Consider the following 26,321-nt stretch of genomic DNA (forward strand, 5'->3'; position numbering starts at 1 on the left):
AGCCCCCAGGAATCCTTTAGCAGCCTCTCCAGGCCAGAATGACTCAGTCTTCTTATTGATTCCTCAAGGAACAGCTGCTGGGTCCAGGCAGAATTGGTGATCAAACAGGAACAAATCCTGAGCACCACCAGGTTTGCCTGGCTCTGGGTATCCAGCAAGGCCTAGTGTAGAAGTTACAATCCTGAGAAAGTAACAGCGGAGGTAGCTTTTGAGGGCAGTGCCCAACCCCATATGTCCTACCAATAACTAGCACCTCCAGAGGTGGTCAGTATTTCTCCATTATCACATGGGACTCAAGTCTAGTGTCTTACTCCTACACCCTCTCAGACCCAGGAGTGTCACAGAGGCAGCTCTGTGAGCTGCAGGCACCCCTTTCCCTGTCCGGGAATAATGACTTTGCTCTGTATAGCTCCCAGCTTAGATGGCAGGATTAGTTTGGCTGCAAGTAGGCGAGACTAGAAATCAAACCAACCCGCAGCACTGTTCTGCTTCTCCCTCCCATCTCTCTCAGGCCTTCCCGCTCTCTTCTGTTCTTCCTCATCCCTTCCCCATGGCAGGGGTCCAGATACCACAGTGCCAAGGACCTAGATAAATGGGTAGATCTCATTGGGCTGACTGAAGATCCAGATGGAGAGCAACACTTTCCTCACATGGGTTTTGGGTAGAGAAGTGATACTGGCTAGAAGAAGCATCTAGAGGCCTGGCCAGTGCCAGCACAGGCCTCTAACACTGTGTTGGCCCATCCTTGGTCAATAAAGCTTATGATTCAGGGGAACATCTGGATTCCCTGTTGCTGCTAAAGGCCACCAATACCATGTGGGACAATGGTGCCTTTGTCCATCTACATTCACTGTCCTATTCTCTCCCATCCCCAGGCACCAGGCTGGTTAAAATGCAAGGGGATGAGCATGTGGGGAGCCCCAAAGCTGATGGGATAGAAGAGCAATCCCACTTCAGGGCCAAGCCTCTGAAGCACCACAGACAGACAGCAGACGGACAGTGTGAAGGCCTTTACTGAAAGGGAGGGATGCGGATCTAACTGCAGGCATGAAGCTGCTGTTTAGGCTTGGACTTTCCACGTCCATGTGGGACTCAAAGCTGCACTGCACCTTCTCTAGCTCAACTGTCTGGGCTGCTGGGTCCCTCCCTGTGATGAGCAGACACTGCTATCAGAATGCCCCCAACATGGTGCAAGTATCCTTGATGAATGAGGGGAGGAGGCTCTGCTCCCTGCTGGCATGGGCTGATCAGTGGGCTTGGGTAAGAGGTGGGAAAGTCAGTCAGTGGGCTGAGCTGCCTTGAGGTGGAGATTAGTCAGTTAAAATAAATAGTTTGCTGTTAAAATGCCAATGCTAGGCCAGGTTTGTGGGCCTACTGCCAACCCAGAGCTGTGAAGTTGATCTTAACTATAGCTCCTCCTGCCCCCATCACTTCTTCCGGCTCTCCCTCTGCAGGGCGGCTGCATGCTTCCGCAGCTGGCTCCAGCACTTGGGTACCTGCTGGCTGAGTCCTGACAGGCGCTGCAGTCTAAGAAAGAGAAGGCAGGGGCTCAGACTTTGTTTTTTCCCTGTCCCTGAGTTCTCTGGGCTCTACCGAACCAATTACAAATAAATCCATGCGAATTGACCACCACCACCTCCAATGCAGATCGAGATCTAGAACAGCCAGACACCTCTTCATGTGCCATTCAGGACACTGAGATGGGCTGCTAGAATGTCAGCAGCCAAGCTGACCCCCCATTTGTGGTCTCATCCGATAGCCTGTGTGAGCACAAATCAGGGTGCTGCATGTGTACCTGCCATGGACTAAACTAAGGTCTGCTACAAACTTGTTCTTCTGTGGTTGGTGATTTGAGCTCTGTCAGAGCAATGGGCTAAGGGGGTCGCCAGTTTAAATAGTAGAAAGGTGCAGGCTGGAAAGGCTTTTCCTTGGGACAGATCTATGGAAAGGGGAGGCATTACTGAGCTGGTGCTAGGGATGAAAGGTTCTCTGTGCCCTGAGCTAGCCTGCCACTCCCCTGGCTCAGGCCTAGAAGGAGAAGAGAGAAAGGTGTTAGGTAACAGAAACCTGCTAGGCCATTTCTCCCAACCCCCACCGCTAGGCTTCAGTGGGTTTTGGATCAAGCCTTACGTTTGAGAGGCTGAAGTCAATGGAGGATTCCCATTGACTTGGATCAGACAGTCTTCCAAAAGTAACAGCTCAAGACACAGGTCATCCAGTAAGTGATGTAACACTGCCATCTAGTGACAATATGAGATAGCAAAGTCTCTGCCTAGCAGGTGGAGTTAATGTAGCCTGAATCAAAGATGCAATAGCTCCTATTCAAGCAGAGAAACCTACTGTGTATGTTCAGTAAAGGAGGAGTCTGCCCTGCAATTGTGTGCATGGGGAAACAGAATCATCTGGAGAGATCCACAGTCTCTCCCTTGCTATGCCCAGAGCAGCGTCCCCAGGGGCAGAGCTGGATGCTTGAGGTGGAGTGTCTGTCTGCTCTTTGGCACAGACCCAGCTCCCCCGGTATAGCCCACAGTTTACTCCAGTCTCACCCCAGTGATACGTAAGAACAAATCATACCAATCCACACAATCCCGCCTCAGGCCATTCTGGAACCTCACTGGGCCCTTTGTGGTCTAGGGCAGGACCTGCCCTACCAGGAGTGTGAGCCAAGTCCCAGCTTCCAACACTGCAGACTTCCTGGTGGGAAAAGCTTACCTGTCACGGAAGAAAATGTCACATCTCTCGACCCATGGCAGGTGCTGCAAGGACTCAGGAGGAGGCTCCGGTACTGCTGGGAAAACTTCCATGGACAGGTAGGAATCAAAATTAAAAAGGAAGATGGAGCTTTGCTTGTCTTTGGTCTGTGTCCGGGGACCAGCCTGCTGCTGCTGCTCATCCCCTGTGTGCCAGAGGAGAGGACATGCAGGATGCACATTCTGCAGAACCATCACAGGGGGCCAAGAGTGACCCAAGGCTACCATGGAGCTGGCTGCACCAATCTGCGTATACTGTTCTCAAGGCTGCTCTGATGTCAAGCTACTCAGCTGGGGAAGACCCGAATGGCCTCATTTAGAGCAGCGATCACCACGAATGACCAAATAGTCCTGAGCCACCAGCTGGCCACACAGGCCAAGGTCTGGAGTGGGTTCTGCTAGAAATCCACCAGCATGGATGTTCTCGCATCATGGCCTGTGCAGCACATGGGGCTGGCAAAGAGATGGCTATGTACGTGGCTATGCACTCCTCCTCCCCAGTGTTCCCAGCTGCTACATCACCCTGGAGAAGCTACTAATACATCAATACTTTCCCAGTGTTACTTGCAGCAGTGGGCTACCTGAGCAACTATCAGAAGGGATGTGCTAAGATCACAAATGGGAGGGAGGAGGGGCCAGGCGATGGCTAACAGGAAGAGCGGTGCAACCAACTGATGGCAAGTAGGACGGAAGATGTCTAGAAAACATTCCCTCAACTAGCATCTTGCCCACCCTATGAGTAAGGCTGAGGACTCCTGCACCAGCTGACGGGGAATGATACAAGCACTCAAAGTCAACCAAAAATTTCATCCTAGCAGCACCAGTACCCTCTTTTCCAGGAGACCAGCTTCAGGGAAAGGGGAGGCAGCCAGTCTACTCAGCCTGTTACCTTGGCCCAGTTCAGCCTGTACAGCGATTGAAGTATGGGACGCACACTGCAGTCCCCATGGCCCCAGCAATGATGTTCAAGGCTTTCTGTCCCTGCTGCTCCATGCAAGTCCTGCTGCCTCTCACCAGTAGGAGGCACTGAAAGGCCAGCGTACGACTTGTGAGCAGCTTTCAGGGGGGCCAGCGTGCAGACAGATACCGGTGCACAGATGCTGCACAACAATGCTAATCGGCCTAGCGTCCAGGGCAGCTTGTGCAGATCTGTCAGCCACATGGGGAGACCCCACCCCCATTTCATATTGTGAGTTGACCCTTCTGCCTCCTAGGACTTGCTAGCTTGAAACCACTCCAGGAGCTGGAGACTCAGGGCCCCCTTTCCCCTCCCACCTGTGACAGGAGTGCATGGTAGCAGGTAGTTCCCTCCACCCGTTCCCTTCTGTGCCAGACTCCCTACCTCGGAGGAGCAGGCCGTGGTTCGTGGTATCCACGGTAAACACCGGTTGCCAGGGCGATGCTACTGTGTGAGAGGGTGGGGTGATGAAGTGGCAAACAGGCCGTGGCGCGGCAGTGTCTGTGAGGCACACTGTGCCATCCCAGGAGAACACCAGCACCTGAAATAGCAGCAGGGCACAGAAGCTGCATGGAGAGCACTTGCAGGGCCATTCCCGTTTCCCTGGGCTGGGGCAGGGGCAGGAGAGAGAGCCTTAAAGCCTTAGCGGGATGCAGGAACCCTGCAGACCGGAAATGAGGAGCATGGGCCGGAGCTGTGTGGAGAACCCAGGGCTGCAATAGCAAAAATGCTGTGGGTCAGGATTGAGGTGCAACAGCAGAGCACCACTTGCTGCACTAGGGCTGGCTCTGGCCACATGCTTTTAACCCTTTATTTTCCACAAGGTCCTGGTGCCTGTTTGGAAATGGCTGTCCATCTCTGCTGGTCACAGGGCTCCACATTCCACCTGTAGTTTATAACTGGGTTGGGCTGGACTTGCCTTGTGACCTCTCCACACCTCTGGGATTTCCTGGGGGTGCTGCCACTCAGGCCTCACCTCAGTGCTTGGTGACTGAGGCCAGCTGCTAGTGCTGTGCCCCCAGGCCCTACTGCACAGTCATGCACTTCAGAGGACACCGGGCCCTAGAGGGGGAGACTCGCAACACTCACTGCACCAGGTAAGGCTGGAATCGGTGCTACTGCACTGATGGTCTGATCTGGGTCCTCGGACCTGTAAAGTAAACCCACTCTTAGGATGCTGCTTGGGTGCAGATGCAGCACTTTGAGGAGCCAGGAGAGCGAGAGCTGCAGTGCATGACTCAGGGGTTCACAGGGGATTTAGGCCAAATGCTGCCCTTCTGAGAGCAGCAAACTGGGAGCTGGCCCTACCATCAAAGGTCAGATTGGCAGGAGCATGAGCAAACGGGAGTTAGGCAGGCACAAGTCAGGGAATTCCACCCCAACTTCTGTTCCAAGTTCTCCTGGAAGAAGGCCAAGCAGGCACCAGCATCACCTCACGGTGGCTACTGCAGGGACAATGCCTGCTGAGATATGGCTCCAGGCAGGGCTGTAGGGACAGGCCAAAGGGCAGCCTGAGCCTGTGGTCTCATGAGTTCATGTCTCACTGCACATCAGCATCAGCCAGAGCTCAGAGGGAAGGAGATGCCCCGATCCATGCCTGAAGGACTGTGATTGTGTATTGCTAAACAAAGTGACTGTTGCTGCTAAGGTTGTGGTACTGATAATGGGGTGAGAGAGTTTGCTGGGTTGCTTCCTGCCTCGCCAAAGACAGTGGTGAGGTCTCCCAAGGGGAGGGAAAGTGTTTACAACTCTCTTCTAGCAAAGGGAACCCCCACCACGCCACTGAGACAATTTATCTAGCCTGTGACCAACCTCCCTGGGGCCTAGCAGAACCCACCTCACCTGTCTGCCAGGAGCACGGTCCTGGACTCTCTGGGCCCTGATATTATAACCAGGTGGAGAGACCCATCCGTACACAGCACCAGAAGCTGCACTTTGGGCCTAGGCAGCTGGTCCGTTGGGGCTGTAGATGTCTGCAGGAAGTGGATGGTGCGGCTGAGACATCCCTCTGGAAGGGCAGTCACAGCTAGTGGAAACCCTGGGAAAGGCACAAGCATCCAACAGTCAGGAACAAACAGCAGTTTGGAGATACAGGCGCCAGCACTGAATCTGGCCTCCACCTGAGAGAGAGACAGCCTGGCTCCAAGGAGGTGACCTCCATGTGAGGGAAGCTCAGCATGGTTCCACCCCACCCATACTGAACTAATGGGCAGCTCTGTTAGTACCATAGATAGCTAGTGACTTGTATGGGAGGGAAGTTGAGCATGACTCAATCTTATTGGCTTAGCTAGGAATTGGGCCAGGTTCTGTTTTGGGCTCATTTTGCCTGCAGTCCTCCTGGCTGTGGTGCAGCATGGCAGGGTTGCCACCTTCTCAGCTTCAGCCTAAGGAACCCAAACTTTACGTTGCCATGTAGCGGTGCAGTATCACAGCCTGCTCACACTGCATCACCAATGGATTTGGGTGGGACTGTGGCCTGCTCTGGTGCAGTCAAAGGACCAGCCCAAGTACAGAATAGGGCACGCTCTTGAACTTTGTTCTGGGAGGGTCATTGCATCACAGCCCGGTGATGCTGTGAACCTGTCATCGGGAATCAGACTGTCAGGATGTAGTGACACTGCTTCATCCCCACAAATAGCGTGAGGCTACGTCGTCCAGATGGAGGAATGTCCCGAAACCATCCAAGCAGGGCACTGGGAGCTTTAGCTGCTGCAAACATAACTGTGGGCCAGCCCCAAAGGCATTTTGGTTTCACTGTCCTCTTGCAGGACAGGGGATAGTTCTGTCAGAACTGGACCTGGCCCCTGAAAACTCGGGCCATGTGACATGACAGACTCTGCTACTCAGCTAAGGCCACCTGGGATGTTTGGCCACCTGTGGCTAGGGAACAAGCAAGCCTGCAGGTTTTTTTGGAAAATGTTCTTGAAAACCCCTCTGTGATCCAGAGCCTGCACATCCAGACCCCCAAGTCCCCAACAATTCCAGCAATGGGAGAGCTCACCTAGACTTCTGTCCCACACCGTTATCGTCCCATCTTCACATGCCAGAGCCATGTAAGAGGAGCAGGAGGTGACAGCTGAGCAGGTGATTGGAGCAGCGCATGGCCAGACAGTATCAGGTTTTAGCTCAGCATCTGGAGGGAGAAGCATGGCCTCTGAACAGCTGAGCCTCATCTTCAGGGAGAAGGGGAGTCCCTGTCCCCATCCCTCCACATCAGCCCCTGGTGTGTGTCAGCCTTCTTGGGCTGAGTACAGTGGGTGCAGGTCAGGAGCTGCCTGCTGCAGTGGCCTCACTTGGGACACTGTCCATCTGGAAATCCTCACCATCCAGCTGCCACCCTGGCCTAATGGAGAAATGTGAGCCATGGGGCCAGTTCCTCTCCTCTCCTATGTCTCACTTCTTCTAGCTAATGAAAGCTGGCTCAACCCCCTCTCAACATTGGCCAACCGAGAGTGAAATGAAGTACTCCCTGCCCCCCAGCCATGGGGCTAAGGATGCTGCCTTTACAGGGTTCCCATCCCAGCTTGTCTGGGAGAACAATCCCCTTCCTAGTGTCATTAGACTTTTAGCCCTTAAGCCTCTTCCTCCTACCTGGGCAGGGTGGAAGCACTCTCAGGTTAGACCCAGTTTCCCTCCCTGCTGTGAGCTCACTGCTGGTTGCTATGAATGACTGAATCAGAAATGCTGAGGCTGTGGGAGACTGAGCTCCATGGGGACAAACATACGGTGCCCTACCAGGGCAAAAGGTATGGAAAAAGTCAGGGGCCGTGCCCTCTGGGAAATGTCAGCCTGACCGTGGGGGCCCTTTTCAGGTCAGGAAGATACAAGGGGGCCCTATTGGGAAAGGTCAGAAGATCTCCTGCCAGTGCAGGGTTAAAGGGAAAAGCCTTTTTGTACAAACCACTTTTTTTTTAAATCTACAGCAGAAGTTTGAAAATAAGAACCCTGCACTCCTGCCCCCCATTCTTTCGCTTCTTACCCATTTTCTCCTTTGATGGCCGGGTGAGTAAATACAGGCAGAGATTGTGGCTTCCATTCCAATGCACAGTGATTCCAGTGGGCACGTCTGGAAGAGGGAGATCAGAGAGAGGAGAGGGGAGTGGGCAGCTTGAAAGCCTGGGTTGCTTCCCCTAAAAACAGTCCCAGGAGTTGAGGGAATCTGAGTTACACAGAGAAGTCTCCTGTGCCAGCTGCATCAGCACACTGGAGAAACTTGTCTGGGCTCCGCATCCCTTGGAGTTGCTCATTCAGAGCCTGAAACAGAACAAAAGTTCTTATTCCTGGTGATATTTCTTTCCCTGCCTGTCTGTTCTAACTGCCTATGTCACCCCCTCCCCCACCAGCTTCTCCCCCACACCTGGCAGTCCCCATTACAAGAGGTGGTCCAGGCAGCAGGAAGCCCAATCAACCCAAAGCCACTGGGGACATAGACGTGTTTGGAGAAAGAGATTTGCTGTGCAATGGTGTGAGAACTATGCCCCTCTACCTTCAATAGCCATGCCCCCAGTGCCAGCATATATTGAGAGCAGCAGGCACCTGACCTATGACAACTTCCTTGGGGTCTGGGCCACACAGCTGGTTTGAGTGATGAGACGTTGGCGCAAAGATGGCAGGCTAATGCACTGGTGCCACTTGCTGGCCTGCCTGAGGACAGGAACTGCTGGTTAAAATGCTGGAGACACTAGTTAGTTCGGCAAGAGGAAGGCTGTTTCTTTTACTGTATCCACAGCAGCCAAGCTGCCACAGTGACTCAGCCAGTCAGGAGCACGGGGCGTGCTCAAATGTGTCCACAGTGGGAGCCACATATTAACAGGGAGATTGTCTCAGGAGATCTCCCCTCCCATTCCCCATCGCCTGGCCCTGACTCTCTGTCATTCGTAAACCCAGAGCATCCCTCTGATAGAGTACCGGGGGAAAGTATTTATGGATTTGGGGCTTCTTTAGTGCAATAAGAACTTTTCTTCACAAGGGACAATTAACCTCATGGGCACCTTCTGCTCTTCTCTTCCTCCCTCCCGCCCTGTTTCTTTCATCTGGGAAGAAGAAAGAGAGCCAGTTCTCCATGCATCACCGATTGGGAACATCTGTTGCAGCAGTTTCTGTGGCTGCTAAATTATAAACAAAGAGACGGCTGGACACGGACAGAGAGCTTCACTGCTGAATCATGAACCAGAGGAAGGCAGTAAGCAATGACACTTGTTGCCCTTGGCCCACTCACAGCACTTCCTGGCCTATGGCAGTGCCCACTTCACTCTGCTTTGGTTAGGGCCACAAGAAAGTAGCCAATCATCCCTCTAGTCCTGCATCCTCCCTCCCAGGGTGACCAATGTCAGATGCTGCAGAGGAGGATATAAATCTTCTCTTGTACAGTAACAGACCATGGGGCAAGTTCTTATGAACCCAGCTAGCATTTTACAGGTGCCTAGTGCATGAGGATTGATAGCCCTTATCATTTTCATCCGGGCTTATGTCTTTGCAGATGCTATTCTTTGTCATAACAGTGCCTGATCTAGTTTGAAACTCAATATCCTGCAGCAGTAAGTTCCACAGGTTAATTATGCATTCTGTCTATCTGCTTTATATTACCTGGCTGTGCTTTGATTTCAGGTCCGATCTGCAGTATCCGGCCGGGCAGGAGAAAATGAAACACAGCATGGCTGAGGAAGGAAGGGATAATAAATACATGCTATGGAAATACCTTGATAAACAGGGCAATTCAACATGATCAGGAGTGGCTGTGGCCATACCCTGATGGCTTGTGACCAGGGAGCCAACGTCTTGGGCCCCGGTTCAGAGTAACAGTTGGGAAGTGCCCTGGAGATGGCGGTGTGTGATGGCAACTCCTGTGAATCCCTGGGCTGAAATGCCAGCATGCAAGGGTTGGAGGTGCACTCCTGCATCCCTCTCACCTGGGTTTCTCCTCCTTGCTGTCAGGCTCACTTTCTCTCTCCAGATGCTTTTGGAAGGTGCTGCGAAAGATTGCGTCCTGCTGTTCCCATTGGTAGTCTTTGATCACGTGATTCTGTCCCAAGCCGATCACACTGCCATCATCGATCTTCATCAAAGCCTCTAAAGGGCTTTTAAAAGTGCTTCCTGGATCGTGAACACCAAGGGGGGAGAGAGAGATCCAGAAGAAGCAGAATCCATTGAGATCTACGAAAGCTCTTGGGGGAGGGGTAACCCTTCCCCTTTCATGTAGGGTCATACCATCATGGAGGTGGGAGACTTGAGTCCATTCTCCTCCCTTGGGTGGAAGCACCTCTCACAGGCCTTTGACCTAGCATAAGGCCCAGGTCCATGGCCAGGAGCCAGCTCCTTTTACAAAAGCAATGGTGGCTGCTTTCTGCCTCACCTCTCCCTGGGGAAAGGGCCTAAACCCCAGGCTGCCTCCCTCTGTGCTCGTCTCTCTGATCAGCTGCTCTACCCCTGTATAGCTGGTATTGGATAGGGATCATGTGGGCTCAGACAGCCAGGCTGGGCCTGGCACTGCTTTTGGTAAGAATAAGGGTGGAGGAGAGGAAAGGCCACGAAGACCAGGCAGTAAGCAAGAGGACGAGATTCAAAGCTCCGTGGGGTAGGGATCGTATCTGCATGTGTGTGTGCCGTACCCCACTACCATAGAGCCTTGGTCACGGGTGGGGCCTTTGGGCACCACTGTAATATACATAATAATCATTAATAGAGGTGATGCATCACTAATGCAGCTGGGATACTAACAGCTAAGTAAGCAGCGAGTCCCACTCCAGGATCAGAGATGAGCCACAGGCAAGGGGCAGGGTGGAGCCAGTGGGCATTTTCCTGTAAGTTTTGATCTTTATGTTGCTATCCAGCCACTCACACAGAGAGAAACACAAAGAGACAGACACATAAAAGCACCCAAAGAGAGAGAGAAATATGCAGAGAGACACAACCATTATTATTTAACCAGACTTGAGTAAATTCCCACTTCCCCACCACAAACAAAGGGCCCGAGAGAAGGGGCCTGACCTGTCAGAGGTTTGGGCGACCTAACCTTCAGCAGCAGCACCGGGGGACTCAGCTTAGTTTCAACTCTGTTTGCAGACATAGGTGATTCCTGCAACGGAAAAGACAGTCACCCTGAGCACGGGCACTTCCAGGAGCTGCTCTGTGGCCTATGCTGCCTCATGCTACCAACAACGAAGTTGTCACAGCTGAACACCTGCAGAATTGTTCCCCTGGGAATCAAACCCTCCTCCCAGGAAGGGTTTGCAGAGTTCCCCTCCCAGCATGCTGCTCCCACTGTCCCTGTGTCCGCTATGTAGGCCATGCCCCATGGGCCTGAGGGAGCCAGAGCTTCCATCTGAAGGGAAACATGCACAGCCCCATGGGATCCTGCTTGCATTAGCGCTCCACCCTCAGCTCTTCCCCAGATGCCCCATCACCCAGTGCTCCAAATACCCTACCCTTTAGGGTACCCTAACTACCATTAGAGATCCCTCCCCAAAGGTCCCCGGATACAGCATGGTCCTGGGAACAGTATGTGATGTCTTCAGGCTCCAGTGAGAGTGGATCAGAGGTGAGGGATACTCAGATTGCTGCTGAGTACAAGAACCAGTGTAGGCTTCAAGGGACCTGTGATGGGGTAGAATCCCCTCTGCTTGGTTGGAAATGGGGAATCGGACACTTGCCACAAGCAGGAGGCCAGCATCAGCTTCCTGCCCTCAGCACTGGTCCTTGCACAGAGACATGGCTAGGTACCTGAATGGGGATTAGTGAGAGTGAGGACCTAGGTGTATGCAAGGGCGAAGGGGAGTTCTTGACATGAGTACTTGGAGCAGTAGAGAAGGGAATGTTAGGTGTTCATTTGCCTTGGGTCTGAGTCATTGGGGGCGGGGAGCTGGCCTGTCAGTGCTGAAGAGCAACTCCTGTTAAATGGCAAGGCCAGCCTCTGCTGATCTCGGGTCTGGCGGGGACTAGCCCAGGTGAACACTGGAATGGATCTACTGGATGCTTAGAACAAAGAGTGTGACCCAGATTCCTGGTGCTCCTCCCCAAAAGGTGGGATGCAGGGGGTTCAAAATACAGCCACCAACTCAACATCCATAATCTTCCTGGAGAGCTTGGTAAGTTCTCACTCAGGCCTTGGTTACCGTGTCTGCAGAGCCCTCTCCTGGCAGTTCCAGACTTTTCTGCCAAGGAAAATGAAAGAGGCTGTGGTTAGTTCATACAAGCTGACCATGGTAATCCAGAGCATCCCCTTCTCCACCTGAGCAAGTGGGGCTCTGACACACAGCCAGGTCTTCTCTTTGGCATGGGACTGAAAAATGAAGCCAATTCAAAGCCCAGACTGGAGGATCAGCTTCCCTGACTCACACTTGGAGATACCTCACCCAATTCTCAGTTACACTAAGGCCCTTTTTGGCCATTCTGCCAGTATGAAGGGCATTTCAGGGGGTAGAAATGGCTGCCTGAGAAACTACCCTGCACTGGATGCCTCCCCAGTTGGGGGCAATACTTATGGGGAGGGGAGCACATTGAATTCTGGCCTCTGATCTCGAGGAACCTCCTTGGAAAACTTGACCTGTGGGTGACAATAGTGGCCCAACAATACGAGGGGTTTGTGAAATGTGGGTTGGGTGACAACGTCCCCACTTTCTTCCCCATCAGGGTGCTGACAAACCCGCTCAGCCTGGTGGAGCTGTGAAAACAAGGGCTATGAAAAGAGATGGAGGTGAAAGGGCAAGACAGAAGATATCTCGGTAGGAAAGAAAAACATTTTGCACCATCGACGCCTGGCTGAACCTCCTCTCTCTGAAAGATGACACTACTGCAGCTGCCTGGGCATGGTCTGTCTCCTTCAGCCAGGAATCCTTAGGCAATCGGTAGATCTCCAGCCAAGCCTCTGTGCTGCCTGCATTGGGAAACTGCATTGAGCAATTGGAAAGGAGGAGAAAAGGTCTCTCAGGCAAGAGGACGCTGCTGTTATGTACCCTCAAGAATGGGATTAGGGTTCCCTTTCAAATGTAGGATCCCCCAGCTCATATCCCCACAAAGCCCCGTGTTGGGGATGCTGATCTAGGGACTGGAGCTATACTCACTGGGTCATGTTGCAAAGTGGTCTCCTATTGGCTGTCTGTGGGGTGTCACATCTGCTTTTCTAGCCCTCAAGGTTCCACCAGAGCCCCTTTGTGGGCACAAAGACCTTGCTGGGGCAGAAGAGGGCATTCACTTGGCTCTCACTGCTCTGAGACAAGAATTGTGACGAGGAAACCCCTGTGATTTGGCGAGGGTTGTTTGCTGCAGCAGGTTCAGGAAGAGCCTCTCTGTGCAGTTCTCCAGCCTGTGTCAGAGCAGAGAGCCTCTCAGTATACAGGCCCATATGCTCCCAGTGTAAATGTGGGGCCTGGGGACAGGGTTGAGGAGCTGGGGTTGGTGATCAGAGCAAGAGGAGGGAGTCTGCTTTGCTTTGAATGGCCTGTCTGGCAGACCCAGAGGCACCACTGACCAGCCCCAGAGCGAGCTGCTTTCCAGGATTAGCTGGTCGCACGGGCTCGGTCCCTGCTGGGCCTTTGGTAGATGAAAGGGAGAAGTGTCAGCCTCCTTGGCTGGAGGGACACGTTGGGGTGACTGAGGAGGGCACTGGGGAATCCCAGAGGATGCTCCCTAGACTGGTGAGTAAGTTTTACAAAGCTCCATGAGCTGCAGGCCCCACCCATTGAAGCAGGACAGCCAGCATCTGATACACTTCCTGGGTCCCAACAGGACTTGCCTTGCAGCAGGATGCCTGCATAATCGCCCCTCTGGGAGAGCTCCGCCTCCACACAGGTGTTTCTCTTGCTGATCTCTTCCTGCCAAAGAAAGGCATGCCAGCATCAGAAAAGGCTGGGGCTGCTGAAAAGGGACAGTGATGCTTGCTGTGGTGTGCCCTTATTGCTAATGGACCCGGGAATTTGACTGAAAAGAGGCAGGCGCCCCGGGAACAGGTCTGGGAAGAACGTTCCATGCGCAGAGGGTTGGTGTAGGAGCAGGAGGGGAGGAGAAGATGCCCTTGTTCTTGGGGGTTTGCTCCTGCACCTCACAGTGCTCCAGGATTCTCAGGTAGGGCTGGAGGCCAGAGGTGCCTTTTTCTGTGCGCATTGGGCTAAACTGTTGTGTCCATTTTCTTCAGCTCCACACCTCATCAGAGTCAGGCCTCCACTGGCTTAGTGCAGCGGGCTCTGCATTGGGCTACCCTTGAAAGCCACTCACGAGCACCAGCAGGTGCAGAATCTATCTTCCGCAGGGGGAGGAGTGTGGGAGAAAGGCAAGAAGGAAGCAGTGGCATGGGCAAAGCAAAGGTGATAAAGGCAGAGAGAGCTGAGAGCACAGACTGGCAGGGGGTAGACGGGGCAGGGCCTTGAAGACTGGGGCAGGAATCTCTACAGCCACCTATGGTTTTGGCCCTCAGTGGGGAGCCTTCAGCCCTGAGAGGCTCTTCCCAAAGCCTGAGCAAAGGTTCGTTCCTTTGGCCATGGGGCGTCCAGGTTGTCTGTGATCAATGTAAGGCTGGCCTTGGGCAGTGGGGGTGTTTGCAGAGAGCATGCCTGCAGGGTCCGTGTGCCTGTTGCCCAGCCTGAGGGATTCTCTGAAGCCAGGGACGGCAACAATGGGACACCCTGCCGCCCTGTGGGGTTTGTCACAAAGGAGGTGTGCAATGCACAGAAGGGGAGGGGGGCCGGAACCTGACAGGTGGCCAGAGTCCCCAAAGTCTTGACATGCAGCTATAGCCCGAGGCCCAGCCCCCTGTGAGTGGCTTGGGAGGGCCGAGAAGCTTTTCAACAAGCTAAAGAGGGGAAACAAGTACAAATTGTGCCCCAGCCTAGAGCTCCCTCCAGCCCAGCACCCCCCCCTCCAGCCCAGAGGCCCCCCACCCCACCCCACCCCTCTGCCCGAGCCCTCCAGCTTCCCCACCCCTTGGCCCAAGCCCCCCCAGCCCAGAGCCCCTCTGCCTGAGCCCCTTCAGCCCAGAGCCCGTCCCCCCCGTGCCTGAGTCGCTCTGGCCCAGTCCGCCAGAGTCAGACTCCACATTTTTGAAGACAGGCTTCTTTAGTGTTGAGTTAGTTTGTTGCTGAATGCTGATGCACCTCTGGGATTTTGACATCTCAGAGGAGATTCTGGGCATAACCTGGGGTCTGTACCAGGGATAATGCGGGTTCAAAGGGGATTACAGGTGAGTTATGCACCACTGACCCAGTTACCAGGACCTCTGATCTCCATTCCAGCTGCTGCCCTTAGCCACATGTTTCCTGAGTGCTGTTAGTAACCACGATTATTTATTACACAGAGACTTTCGCCTCAGTGCCCATGACACACACAGAGGACTTACCACTTCATTTAGGACTTTAATGAGCAGCAGACTGTCTTTGTAAAAATAAAAGAGACGGGCAAGTCCTGGAAGAGAAAAACAGAGGCAAGAAGTGGGTGGGAAGAGAGTGAGGGGCGCAGCTCAGCTCCTTTGGAGGGTGCAGTAATGGCACTAGGACTAGGTGCCTTCTGTGGCTCTCAGAAGACTCAGCCACAGCTTGCTGTCTAGTGACACACAGAGCAGTGCTGATGGCCCCAGCCAGAGGGAATACAGACGCTGCAGTGGGAGTGCTGCAGCCTGGGCAGACAGACTTATGCTAGCTCCACTTCGGCTACCATGCTAAAAATAGCAGTGTGGACGTTGTGGCATAGATGGCAATTGGCAACTTGGCCAAATCCAAGCCTGCCTGACCCCCTGGCTCTAAGCTCGGGTGGCTAGTCTGAGCTGCTACTCTTGCTGCCTCATCCACACTGCTATTTTTACAGTGCTAGCTTGAGCCCCACTAGCGTGAGGTCTGTCTGCTTACTGGGAGGCTTGCTGCTAGCTGCAGTGTAGACATAAGCAGAGAGACCTGCATCCAGCCCTCCTCCCCAAGAAAACAGAGCTTCAAATGGGAAAGGGGGAGGTGGGTGGGAGCCCCAGGCATTTTCATGCACTTTTCAGCTATTGGAGTCAGTGCAGCAATGCTCAGAACTTGGAAAGCATCTATGCATCTGTCTTGCTAGGGGTGTTACACCAGCAGCCAGGACATGGGATTTCACACGTCCTCCCCCCCACGCACACCCTAGGGTGGCCACATTAGCCACAAGTCCAGCATGGAGATGGCCTGTGCTCCAAGGGGATTTGCTCAGATCCAACTTTCTTCTCTCTAATGGAAAGAGAACTAAAACCAACTTCATTAGTGTTGGACTCAACCAGAAGCCAATGGACCCTTCTGGGACTGCTGCATACACTAGTATCATGGTAAGGCCACTGGACTCAATATGGAGCTGACATCTTTTCTCCTCAGCCTAACCTCCACACTGCAGTACACTGACTGTCCCTGAAGTGGAAGGGCTGGATGAAAGCCTCCGCCTTGAAGCCCAGCAACATTACTCCTTGACTGGCTCAGGGTATTGCTACAGAATGTGAGAGGCGCTGAGTGTGCTGCTTCCCCCATGTAACCAACCTCTGTTGCGCAACAGGGAGGGCACTAGCTATGGGGCCACCCCCTCTCTGAAGTCTGTTGACTAGTCCCCATTATTTGCAGGACCCTCTCAGAAATGTGTTACTCATGCTTACTTCCATCCTGCTTTAGCTCTTTTCTACTGAGTAGATGCCACTTCCCCCACCACCTCCATTCCATCATGGTGCAAACTTGTCCTCAAAGTTCTCCCCATGTGGGACTTGAGGAAGCTCATGGGGCACCTACCCATCTCATCCACAGTAACGAAAAGGTGGGTCTCATTGCCAAGGTTGGAGGTACGGATGGCACAAATCTCTAGCCTGGCTGACTCCCAAGCACAGACCCGCTTACAGTTGGGCATGCTGAAAACTGCAAGCCCTGTGGAGAGCCCAACAAAGACATGCTGTCCAGAGGCTGCGAGGCAGTTGGCTCTTCCCATCACCTGCAGAGATGAAAAACAAAGCAGAAGAGAACATGACCCTGCCCCGCCACCCTATGACAGAGGGACTGATCAGCTACACCAGCCATTTGCCGGCGAAATCCTATGACCTTCACTAGGGCATGAAGTCTAGCTCCAATTTCAGAAAGATCCCACCAATATCAAGGATGAGGAACTTCTTCAAGGGAAGCTTGCCCTGTCACCGCCAGTGCTAGGGATAAACAGAAGCCTTCAATCCCCAGGCACTGTTCAGTAGCACTAGAGCTTTCCCACACCCCACTACTCCCACAGGGAAAGCGGAGCAAGTGCAGACATTCTCCTCAGGAAGCCCACACAGTCCCTGGGCACCAGGCAGCTGCATTCAGTGTTGCTCTGCACCATTTCTAAAGTATTATTTTTAAAACGCAGTTGAGTTTGTCCATATGATAGCAACAGACTCATCAACTTCTCCAGAATAAGCAGGGGCTAGGGTCAGTCTGGTGTAGAAAAGCAGAGGGTGAGCCTGACATGATTTAATACCACCTCGCCTCTTTCAGGAGGGTGAGATGGGCTTTGAAATGGGCCATGTCCTGTACTTCTCAGATGAGCAAGCTTAGAGCTGTAGCCTTGTGGAATGAAACTGAAAGCGAGGGAAATGCTAATGGCGTCTCGGGAATTTAAATGGGCAGAGGGGTGACAATGGAAGAAGAAAGCAAAAGGAACTGAACTGACAGTGCCTCGACAAACTGTTGCAATGACAGGTGGCAGCTGTGTTATGAAGGGTCTCAGTACCTGGAATTCAGCTGTGGGCAGGTACAACTTGGGCTGGACCTTCAGTGTCTGTGCCTCTCGAAGTGCCTCCTTTTTCTCAATGATTTCCCAGGCCTGCTCGAATACTAGGGTCACCAATTTATTGATCATCCGGAAAGGCTGAGGCAATGAATCAAAGATTTGATCGGGATCCTGCAGGAAGAAATTTTCTTCCTCATCCTTCTTAATCCAGTCCTTTTCAGAAGGTGGAGGGATCTCCAGGGGATGTTTCCGGATATATACTGGCATCTTTCTGTCTTCCCTGGTGTGATGACAACACAGGTGCCCGTCACAGTAGATGGAGAGACCCAGGAAATCCTACAGTAAATAGATTCTTGAGATAATGGGAGGAAACAGATGATAATACTTAGGAACTAGCTATAACAAAGAAGGAAGCTTCCTATCTTTATATGGAGAAATGACTATACCTATTTTGTAGGACTCACTTCTGCTTTCCTCATTGTCTTCCCATGGTCTCCTCTACAGCTCAGTGCTGTGCCATGTGAATACCATCCACGTGGATATATGCAGGTTAAGTACACAGGTGATTAGACATCTAAAATGCACAGCTAGTTATACAAGTTTTAGGTGTGGTGTTACAGATCAGTTAGGATACAGGTAGACTGGTTTTTGCCTGTCTCCCTGCTGACCCAGCCTGGAGAAAGTCAAAGATATGATTTGTTTCAAAGGAAAACTTTTCAAACTGCTTAAAACTTTATTTATTTCTAAACCATGTTTCTTCGCACTAGTCAAAGGCCTGTGTCAATGTGAACTAAGCTTATGGCAAGTTAGAAGCTCTTAAATTAACCGACAGGGCCTGTGACTTCCTAGATGTTTGTACAGTGCCTAGTACAATGAAGCTCCAGACCTGATGGGTGGCTTTGGGACTTTACCACAATGATCAGAGCACAGAAATATCGTCTAAAATGACACTTGGAAAACAAAACATTTCCTACTGACACAACTCAGAAAGGGCCAAATGGAACTGTACCAAAATTTCCCCTTTGGGCTGAAAAAAAAGGGTAAAAAAATCCAGCACAAAAGAGTCATTGTCCTGCAAAGTTACAGAGAGCTGTACACAGATGTTGCAAATGGAAGAGTTTCCTCCCCTGTAAACTGAAGGCTGCTAGCACAGTACTAAGGGATCATAATACATGGACTTTAATCAAACCCAAACACCTTGGGCATGCTCGTGTTTTCTTCTATGGCCTTGTCTTCACTGCTAAAGCAGATGTTTTTCCTTCAGGGTAATTAATGTGCATGATCTATCTATTGCAAGGTAAAAACACAGTGAAGACAAGGCACTTTAGTTTTAACACAAGGCACACTAGATGAGATGTAGTGCTGACCTCAGTGAGTCTACCTCACAGCAAAAATGAAGTGCCTGATCTTCACTGTGTTTTTACCTCAGGACAGTTCACGGATGTTAGTACCCCATTTTTATGGTAAAAAATGCACCTTTTTAGCAGTGAAGACAAGGCCTAAGAGCTGTTTGTTTTTAATAAATGAGCACAGACCCCGTTGAGCTTGCATGTGCTTTGCTGCTACCTTAGCCAAACACCTACAGGCTGAGAGACCACGCCCTAAGTTATGCAAGCTCTTTCCACTCTGCCGCAGGCAGTGATGATGCTGGAGGAGCTCTAAAATGTCCACAGATAAACGAGTGCTGTGTAGGTTTATTTGGCTCAGGGCTGCAGGCCTTCTTGACTCAACCACTCATACAGAGAAAGCGGGGTGAGCGGCCAGTGTGTGTGAGCTGGCAACTGCAGGGTTGCCATTTACCACCCCACAAACAAGCCTGGGAGCAGATAGTAGGCCCTAGACAAAACAACTAGAACTGCTTAGGTACAAATCAGGATCCATGATGTCTTCTACAATGAAGGGCATGTCAAGGGATAGAGAGTGGGGGAGACAGATAAATGAGAGGCAGGCTTTGATGTGACCCTGAAGACCAGGTGATTCTGGGGTAAGTGCTGAGTCTTACTGCAAGGTTTAATTTTCAAAGCTGGGAGACCCAGCCACTGGATTTTCAGGGGGTCTCCTGGAATTTATTCGCCCTGTTCATGGGGATGGGCTATTGCTGAGGAGATCCCCACTGCGGGGGAGGGTGTTGCTGAGGGGATCCCCATTCCCATGTTAGGGATAACCATTCCCTGGGAGGTGCTGCTGAGGGGGGGTCCCCATTCCTGGGAAGGGAGGGAGGCTTGCTGAGGACACATCCCCGTGATTAGTCCCCTCCTCCTCACTCACCTGTAATCGACCGTTGATCGGTTGCTGTGGTAACTGCTGCGCTAGGTCCAGTCGGAGCTAGGTCCGGGTGGAGACAAGGCCCCACGGCGGAGGGTTCCGGGCCCAGCTCCATGGGGCGGAGCCTGTCTGTGTGTCCCGGGCGGGGTAAGAAGCGGCCCCGGTATTCCGAGTACGGCCGGAGGCTGCGGGGGCTTCGCTTCTCTTCCGCCCCGCGGCAGCATGGAGGCGTTTGTGAACTTCACCAACCAGACCCAGGGCCGGGACCGGCTCTTCCGGTGAGCGGGGCCGGGGGCTCGGGCTGAACTTGGCCCTTGCCGCGGCTGGGGTGTGTCGGCAGCTCTGCCTGGTCCCGCCTGCAGCCCCGAGCCGGGCGGGCGGTTTACCCGAGCCTCCCTTGACAGCGCTGGGAGGGGGGATGGCTCTGCGGTGCTGGGAGCCACTGCCGGGGCCTCCGCGCAGCCAGCCCTGACCCGGCGCCTGACCTCAGTACCCCAGCGCGGTGCCAGGGGGTGCTGTGGGGTGCGGGGCTCGCTATGGGGCACGCTCCCCCCACTCAGTGCTGACCCCAGCGCGGTGCCAGGGGGTGCTGGGGGGTGCGGGGCTCGCTATGGGGCACGCTCCCCCCCACTCAGTGCTGACCCCAGCGCGGTGCCAGGGGGTGCTGTGGGGTGCGGGGCTCGCTATGGGGCACGCTCCCCCCACTCAGTGCTGACCCCAGCGCGGTGCCAGGGGGTGCTGTGGGGTGCGGGGCTCGCTATGGGGCCTGCTCCCCCCCACTCAGTGCTGACCCCAGCGCGGTGCCAGGGGGTGCTGTGGGGTGCGGGGCTCAGTATGGGGCCTGCTCCCCCCACTCAGTGCTGACCCCAGCGCGGTGCCGGGGGGTGCGGGGCTCGCTATGGGGCACGCTCCCCCCACTCAGTGCTGACCCCAGCGCGGTGCCAGGGGGTGCTGTGGGGTGCGGGGCTCGCTATGGGGCACGCTCCCCCCCACTCAGTGCTGACCCCAGCGCGGTGCCAGGGGGTGCTGTGGGGTGCGGATTCAGTATGGGGCCTGCTCCCCCCCACTCAGTGCTGACCCCAGCGCGCTGCCAGGGGGCGCTGTGGGGTGCGGGGCTCGCTATGGGGCACGCTCCCCCCACTCAGTGCTGACCCCAGCGCGGTGCCAGGGGGCGCTGTGGGGTGCGGGGCTCGCTATGGGGCACGCTCCCCCCACTCAGTGCTGACCCCAGCGCGGTGCCGGGGGTGCTGTGGGGTGCAGGGCTCACTATGGGGCACGCTCCCCCCACTCAGTGCTGACCCCAGCGCGGTGCCAGGGGGTGCTGTGGGGTGCGGGGCTCGCTATGGGGCACGCTCCCCACTCAGTGCTGACCCCAGCGCGGTGTCAGGGGGTGCTGTGGGGTGCGGGGCTCAGTATGGGGCACACTCCCCCCACTCAGTGCTGACCCCAGCGCAGTGCCAGGGGGTGCTGTGCTGCGGGGCTCAGTATGGGGCACGCTCCCCCCACTCAGTGCTGACCCCAGCGCAGTGCCAGGGGGTGCTGTGGGGTGCGGATTCAGTATGGGGCCTGCTCCCCCCACTCAGTGCTGACCCCAGCGCGGTGCCAGGGGGTGCTGTGGGGTGCGGGGCTCAGTATGGGGCCTGCTCCCCCCACTCAGTGCTGACCCCAGCGCGGTGCCAGGGGGTGCTGTGGGGTGCGGGGCTCAGTATGGGGCCTGCTCCCCCCACTCAGTGCTGACCCCAGCGCAGTGCCAGGGGGTGCTGTGCTGCGGGGCTCAGTATGGGGCCTGCTCCCCACTCAGTGCTGACCCCACATGGTGCTGGGGTGCTGTGTGGGGGCTCAGTAGGAAGCAAGCTCCCCCAGTCAGTGCTGACCCAAAACCCCAGTGCGGTGCTGGGGTGCTGTACTGCAAGGAGCTACCAGCCTTTGGATGAAAAGTAAAAGTCAGGTCCTTGCTGCCTGTGGCTATTACTGATCTCTGGGTACTTTCCCCAGGTGAAGGGGTGTTTGCCCCAACGGCCTGCCACCATCCATCTCCAGTTACTTGATTGTTCTTCTGTAAACTTCCCCCAGTTTCAATTCAGTTCCTTTACTCAGTTGTGTCTTTCTCCGTTGTAAGCTACCAGATTCAGTTGGAGGCATTGATTTTTACTTCCAATTCCAAATTGTGCAATGTTAGTGTGTGCTCATACAGCTCCTGCGTTCCACTCCAGAGTTGGCTGGGTTTCAGCAGTGGGTTAGGTGATTTATGAAGCTTACCCCTTCCATGGGATCTCTCCATATTCTACCTACTGCAGTGGATATCTATTGCTGCTTAATGATTGCTGGGGCCACAATACAAATAACAGACTCTGGAAAAAAAATTCTACTGATCTGCATCTTGTTCCATCAAGGACACTGGCTTCGCCCCTTCATAGACCCAGAGCCTTGCTGCAAGCTAGCATTTTAGCACTATTTGCCTGTGGATATTTCAGGCAGTATTCGTTTACCTTGCCACCAAATGTGCCCAACAAAACCCTTTATTGACTGCTTGCTGCTCAGCTGCATGGTCTCCCGTTGTCATGTTCACACTGTATTTGCGTTGCTTCTCACATTGCATGCTGTAGAGTGCTGACCCTAACAAGTAATATCATGTGATTTTTATACCTCGCGGTGCTGTCGCATGGGTATGGTCCATGGGGAGTCCCTAACTTGGGAAGAAATTGTTCCTTTCTCTTCTCCCCCCCCCCCCCCCCCCAGCCCCGTGATTGGTCCTTGTGTCCTGTGAACCATTTTCCTCATTTTTTCCATTCCAGAGCCATTCAACACACATGCATGTTGCTTAGCTATTTATTAAAGCATAAGGCTGACAAAGAGACGGTGATAATGAAGCTCAAGGAGTTGGAATCTAGCATGCGCTCTGGCCGCAAATGTAAGTACCCCATATCCGGACGGATGGTCCCTCTTCGTATTGCTTATTCCAGCTAAGCAGATGCCAGTTGTGCCGGCTCTTAAGTAGTTAACTTACCATGCAGCCTCGGATCATAGGACCTCATTTTGCATACTCATGGAATAGTAGATACACCCTTCCCCCACCGCATTTGCACTCACTTTATTACCTGCTGTGTTGTATGGTTAGCACTGCTCAAAATACACATGGCAGGGCCAATGCTGTGGAGTAAGTGAAAGCCAGCTTGTTGTAATCCATGCTGTGAACTGAAATATATGATACCTGTGGGCTGGGAACTAGCTGTAGCATAATTCCCCTAAAAATGTGCGCCTGAGGAAAGGTGTTGTTCTAAGTTGGTCAGACTGTGAATCATTAGCCCTCAAGACTAATTTAGAAAGGGTGTAGCTCAGGGGTGCAATGGGATTGGTACACTGGCACCTTCTTTCCAAGAAGCTGGGTTACATCCTCTTCAGCTTACAGCAGAGTGTCTGTCTGTATCGCTCTTTCACTTACACTGTAGAACTTAGCATGATCGGTAGTACCCGTTCAGAAGAGACTTCAGAATGGGACTGGAGTAGTGGAGGGTGTTCTAGGTCACGACAGACAGGCGGGCATTGGCAGAGCTGTGTGGATGTCCCAGACTGGAATGGCAGGGGATGCTGCCAGTGAGTATTGAGGTGCATCAACCAAACTATATGGGGGAAGCTTGTATTGTATCTGTCTACTATACATGGCTCTACTATTGCCAGCCTCTTGCTTCTGCAAATACAAAGTTACCCTTAAATGAAAAGACAATATTTAAATATACGAGGCCCAGAAGACCAATTAGTTGTTGAAAAGCAGAACTGGATGGCAGCCTACAGGGAGTGAGCCATGCTAACTTCTCTGGGTTCTCTTGCAGTGTTCAGACTGGGGAACATGGTGCATGCCATGGTAGCAGCCAGGAGAACTACTCAGCTACCAGACCTGGTGCCCCGTCTCTGCCTGACAGCCTCCAACCTCAGCCGTGTCCTGTATTTCATCTGTGACACAGTCCTGTGGGTGAAGAGTGTTGGACTCGTCCCTGACATTGACAAGCAGAAGTGGCGGAATTGGGCTACCAAATGCTATTACTATTCACTGCTGATGAATTTGACCAGGGATTTGTATGAGATCTCCTGGCAGATGGAACAGGAGGCTCAAAGGAAGAAGGCAAGGAAGGAGAACTCTTCTCAATGTGACAAACAAGATCAGGACCTGTTCGGTTTCCATGCAGATGGGTTGCAGCCCTTTCTCCTCCTGCTGTACTGCACACTGAGGAAACACCCTCCCTTGTTGCTAGACACAGTGAAGAACCTTTGCGATCTCTCTAGTCCTTTGAACCAGCTGGGAATCTACAAAACTAACCCAGGAGTTATTGGGCTCTGTGGCCTCCTCTCATCCCTGGTGGGGATCCTCACAGTGGCAAGTCCACATATGAAGTTGAAACACTGATCTGAGAGCATCACATACGGTGAGCTGGCAGATTTGCTTCTCTGACCGTTTTCATTCCAGGATGGTATTTTAAAAATGAACACATTTGATAATCGCTCTTCATATGTGTTTTTTTCTGGAGGAGTCAGCTTTACTTCTTCCTACTTCCTGATATCCTCTCAGGTGAGGAGCTGCCCTGTGCTGTGACATCCTACATGATGAAGGAGAATGGTGAAGAGGCTGTGTAAGGACTGAGCAAAACATTCCTGAAGAATATTGTGAACCATGGAAATCAAGACTTTTTACAAATTGCTGCTAGTTAAGGACATGTTGCTGTCTCCTGTATTTGAATAGAGATGTGGAATAGCTGCATAGGCAACTAAAATTGTATAAAAAGCCATAAGGAGTGGTGCTGACACTGGAAAGGCAGAATTCACCAACGGGGGTTCATACAATCATTCATCCTTTTTTTAATACATTCAAGCATGTTGGTACCAGAAAGGCTTTGGGAACTGTAGTTCAAATGGCCTGGATTAAAACATGAATTTTGTGAGGGAACTGGATGATGCCCGGGGACTGTTAATTGGATATATGGAGCTTTTCATCTCTAGGCAGTGGTTCAAAGCCAGCCCAGGCTTATAGTAACTGAAGAGTGCTCCTGTTTGGTGATATAGTGGTCACCATTGAATATGTATTGGTGGGACTGGATCCAGTTGCTAGTGAATAGATGTCTATATCCCAGAAACCACCACTCCATCTGCCCTCCTTGTTGAGAATACAAGGCCAAGGATTGCTTGGGCCATGGAATCTGAATTCCTCTCTAGAAGGGTTCTTCCAGGTCATGGTTAGGTACACTCTTTTTCCAGTGTATGTAGGTAGCTTACTTCAGTGCTGCTCATGCTGGGATAAGCAAAGGATTTCAGTCTCCATGAAATCCATGGTGCTGATCTGGCACCATTCACCAGCACTAGCCTTCCGCCAGATACACACACCAAACCCTTGTAATCCCAGGAAGGTGATGATTTCTGTACTCTCTGAAGCAGCTTTTGAACTGATATCGCTTTAGTTTTGCTGAAAGTTTTCAAATATCAATTTTAAATCCTTATGCTATTGAGAGAAACCTGCCCCAGGGCTGCTGGTGAGTGAGCTGGAATGACGCTGCCAGGGGATGTTGTCAGAAAAGGGAACTTACACTCTTGGACTGGGATGGGCTTGCTGATGCCAAAATCCTTTGATAAGCACCTGCAAGAAGAGAATCCTTTTATCTGACCCTCTCTAGAGTCTACCCCATCATGGCCACCTGCTTGGATAAGGACAAGTGATTTTTCTCATATGTCACCTCTCTGTTTGTGTGGGTTCTACCACTCTAATGTCCCTTTCATTCTCCCAGTCATCTTTAGGTGGAATGTTGCTTTGAATTATTACACAGGTTCCGGGAGAAAATACTGTCTAGTTTTCTAAAGTGTATGATGTACGTTGTTTAACATCCTTTTGGGTGAGGGGGACTGACTTTACAGAAATCCCCGTTTCATTAGCATCTGTGGCTCAGCTCCTGTAGAATCTACTTGTGATGCAAGAGCTAAAATGATCCCTTCTCTGTGTCTGAGCCTGTTCTGTGATCTCTGCTTCCCACCAATGCAGAGACTTCACTCCTCCCTGCAGCTGGGAGGGCAGGGTGGCGAGTTTACGACCTTTCCCAGCAGTTTTCTGGTACAGAGGGACTGTCGAAGGGCCAGCCTAGTCACACTGACTCCAGGTGAGACAGCCTAAGAGTGAAAAAACTCTCCTGCGCAGAGAAGGGGGATAAGTGAGGAAAGGTTTTCAGGCTGGCTTGCCTCCTCAAAGCCTTTCCCCACCAGGGGCTGACCTGTAACACCACCACCTGGTTCTGACAAGGATGCTTGGGCTTCCAGGCTCACTGCTGTGGGATTCCAACAGGCCTGTCTTAGTCCTTTCCTTAAGCAGGTCAGTGGATTTTAGAAGCTAATACTTGTGGTTCCCCCTGCAAGCAGGAATCTATGGGTTTAATGTATTTAATTTAGCTTAATATAACGAAAGCTGGAGAATTAACCAAAAGGAGAGAATTCTTTAGGTCAGCCTCCTCCAGGCTTCTGGAATAAGGGCTGCTGCTGCTGTACGTTGTCTAGGGAAACACAACTAATAAACTGAAGCGAGTTTGAATCTGTGTCTGTTTCAGGGTTGTGTGCAAAGGAGGTGGCTGAAGGTTGAATCAGCAGAGATGCGCTGCCTATGCGTGCAGCTGGATTACAGACCTTTCCTCTTCGGA

At 52.7% G+C, this 26,321-nt stretch overlaps 2 protein-coding genes across 3 annotated transcripts; one reads left to right on the forward strand and one right to left on the reverse strand.

Moving 5' to 3' along the window:
• Nucleotides 1-995: 995 nt before the first annotated feature.
• On the reverse strand, nucleotides 996-19,760 carry WDR93 (WD repeat domain 93). 2 transcript variants are annotated; one of them, XM_084641869.1, is made up of 17 exons: nucleotides 19,657-19,760; nucleotides 17,389-17,724; nucleotides 16,425-16,620; nucleotides 15,035-15,099; nucleotides 13,435-13,517; nucleotides 12,453-12,576; nucleotides 11,820-11,858; nucleotides 10,696-10,783; nucleotides 9,618-9,801; nucleotides 9,295-9,365; nucleotides 7,688-7,774; nucleotides 6,710-6,841; nucleotides 5,551-5,746; nucleotides 4,798-4,858; nucleotides 4,093-4,249; nucleotides 2,713-2,896; nucleotides 996-1,527 (listed from the first exon to the last, which is right to left on the reverse strand). In XM_084641869.1, the coding sequence occupies exons 2-17, from the start codon at nucleotides 17,653-17,655 to the stop codon at nucleotides 1,428-1,430; spliced, it is 2,034 nt and encodes a 677-aa protein (XP_084497995.1). In that variant the 5' UTR covers nucleotides 17,656-17,724; nucleotides 19,657-19,760; the 3' UTR covers nucleotides 996-1,427. The 2 variants fall into 2 exon arrangements, with proteins under 2 accessions (XP_084497995.1, XP_084497994.1); XM_084641868.1 differs by having other exon boundaries at nucleotides 17,389-17,740.
• An 8-nt stretch (nucleotides 19,761-19,768) lies between these two features.
• On the forward strand, nucleotides 19,769-26,215 carry PEX11A (peroxisomal biogenesis factor 11 alpha). The gene is made up of 3 exons (XM_084641871.1): nucleotides 19,769-19,931; nucleotides 22,449-22,564; nucleotides 23,484-26,215. The coding sequence occupies exons 1-3, from the start codon at nucleotides 19,876-19,878 to the stop codon at nucleotides 24,053-24,055; spliced, it is 744 nt and encodes a 247-aa protein (XP_084497997.1). The 5' UTR covers nucleotides 19,769-19,875; the 3' UTR covers nucleotides 24,056-26,215.
• Nucleotides 26,216-26,321: the final 106 nt, after the last annotated feature.

This window comes from Lepidochelys olivacea, assembly GCF_965140295.1.
Source record: "Lepidochelys olivacea isolate rLepOli2 genome assembly, chromosome: 10".
Classification (NCBI taxonomy): Eukaryota; Metazoa; Chordata; order Testudines; family Cheloniidae; genus Lepidochelys; species Lepidochelys olivacea.

What these genes read in the sequence shown, in the direction of transcription:
- PEX11A (XM_084641871.1), top strand. Translation starts at nt 19,876, where the DNA reads ATGGAGGCGTTTGTGAACTTCACCAACCAGACCCAGGGCCGGGACCGG. An exon ending in GGCCGGGACCGGCTCTTCCG is followed by an intron (nt 19,932 to 22,448) that starts GTGAGCGGGGCC and finishes TTTCCATTCCAG; the next exon opens with AGCCATTCAACACACATGCA. An exon ending in CATGCGCTCTGGCCGCAAAT is followed by an intron (nt 22,565 to 23,483) that starts GTAAGTACCCCA and finishes GTTCTCTTGCAG; the next exon opens with TGTTCAGACTGGGGAACATG.
- WDR93 (XM_084641869.1), bottom strand. Translation starts at nt 17,655, where the DNA reads ATGCCAGTATATATCCGGAAACATCCCCTGGAGATCCCTCCACCTTCT. An exon ending in GTCGCCCAAACCTCTGACAG is followed by an intron (nt 9,802 to 10,695) that starts GTCAGGCCCCTT and finishes TTCACGATCCAG; the next exon opens with GAAGCACTTTTAAAAGCCCT. An exon ending in GCCATCAAAGGAGAAAATGG is followed by an intron (nt 6,842 to 7,687) that starts GTAAGAAGCGAA and finishes TTCTCCCTCCAG; the next exon opens with ATGCTGAGCTAAAACCTGAT.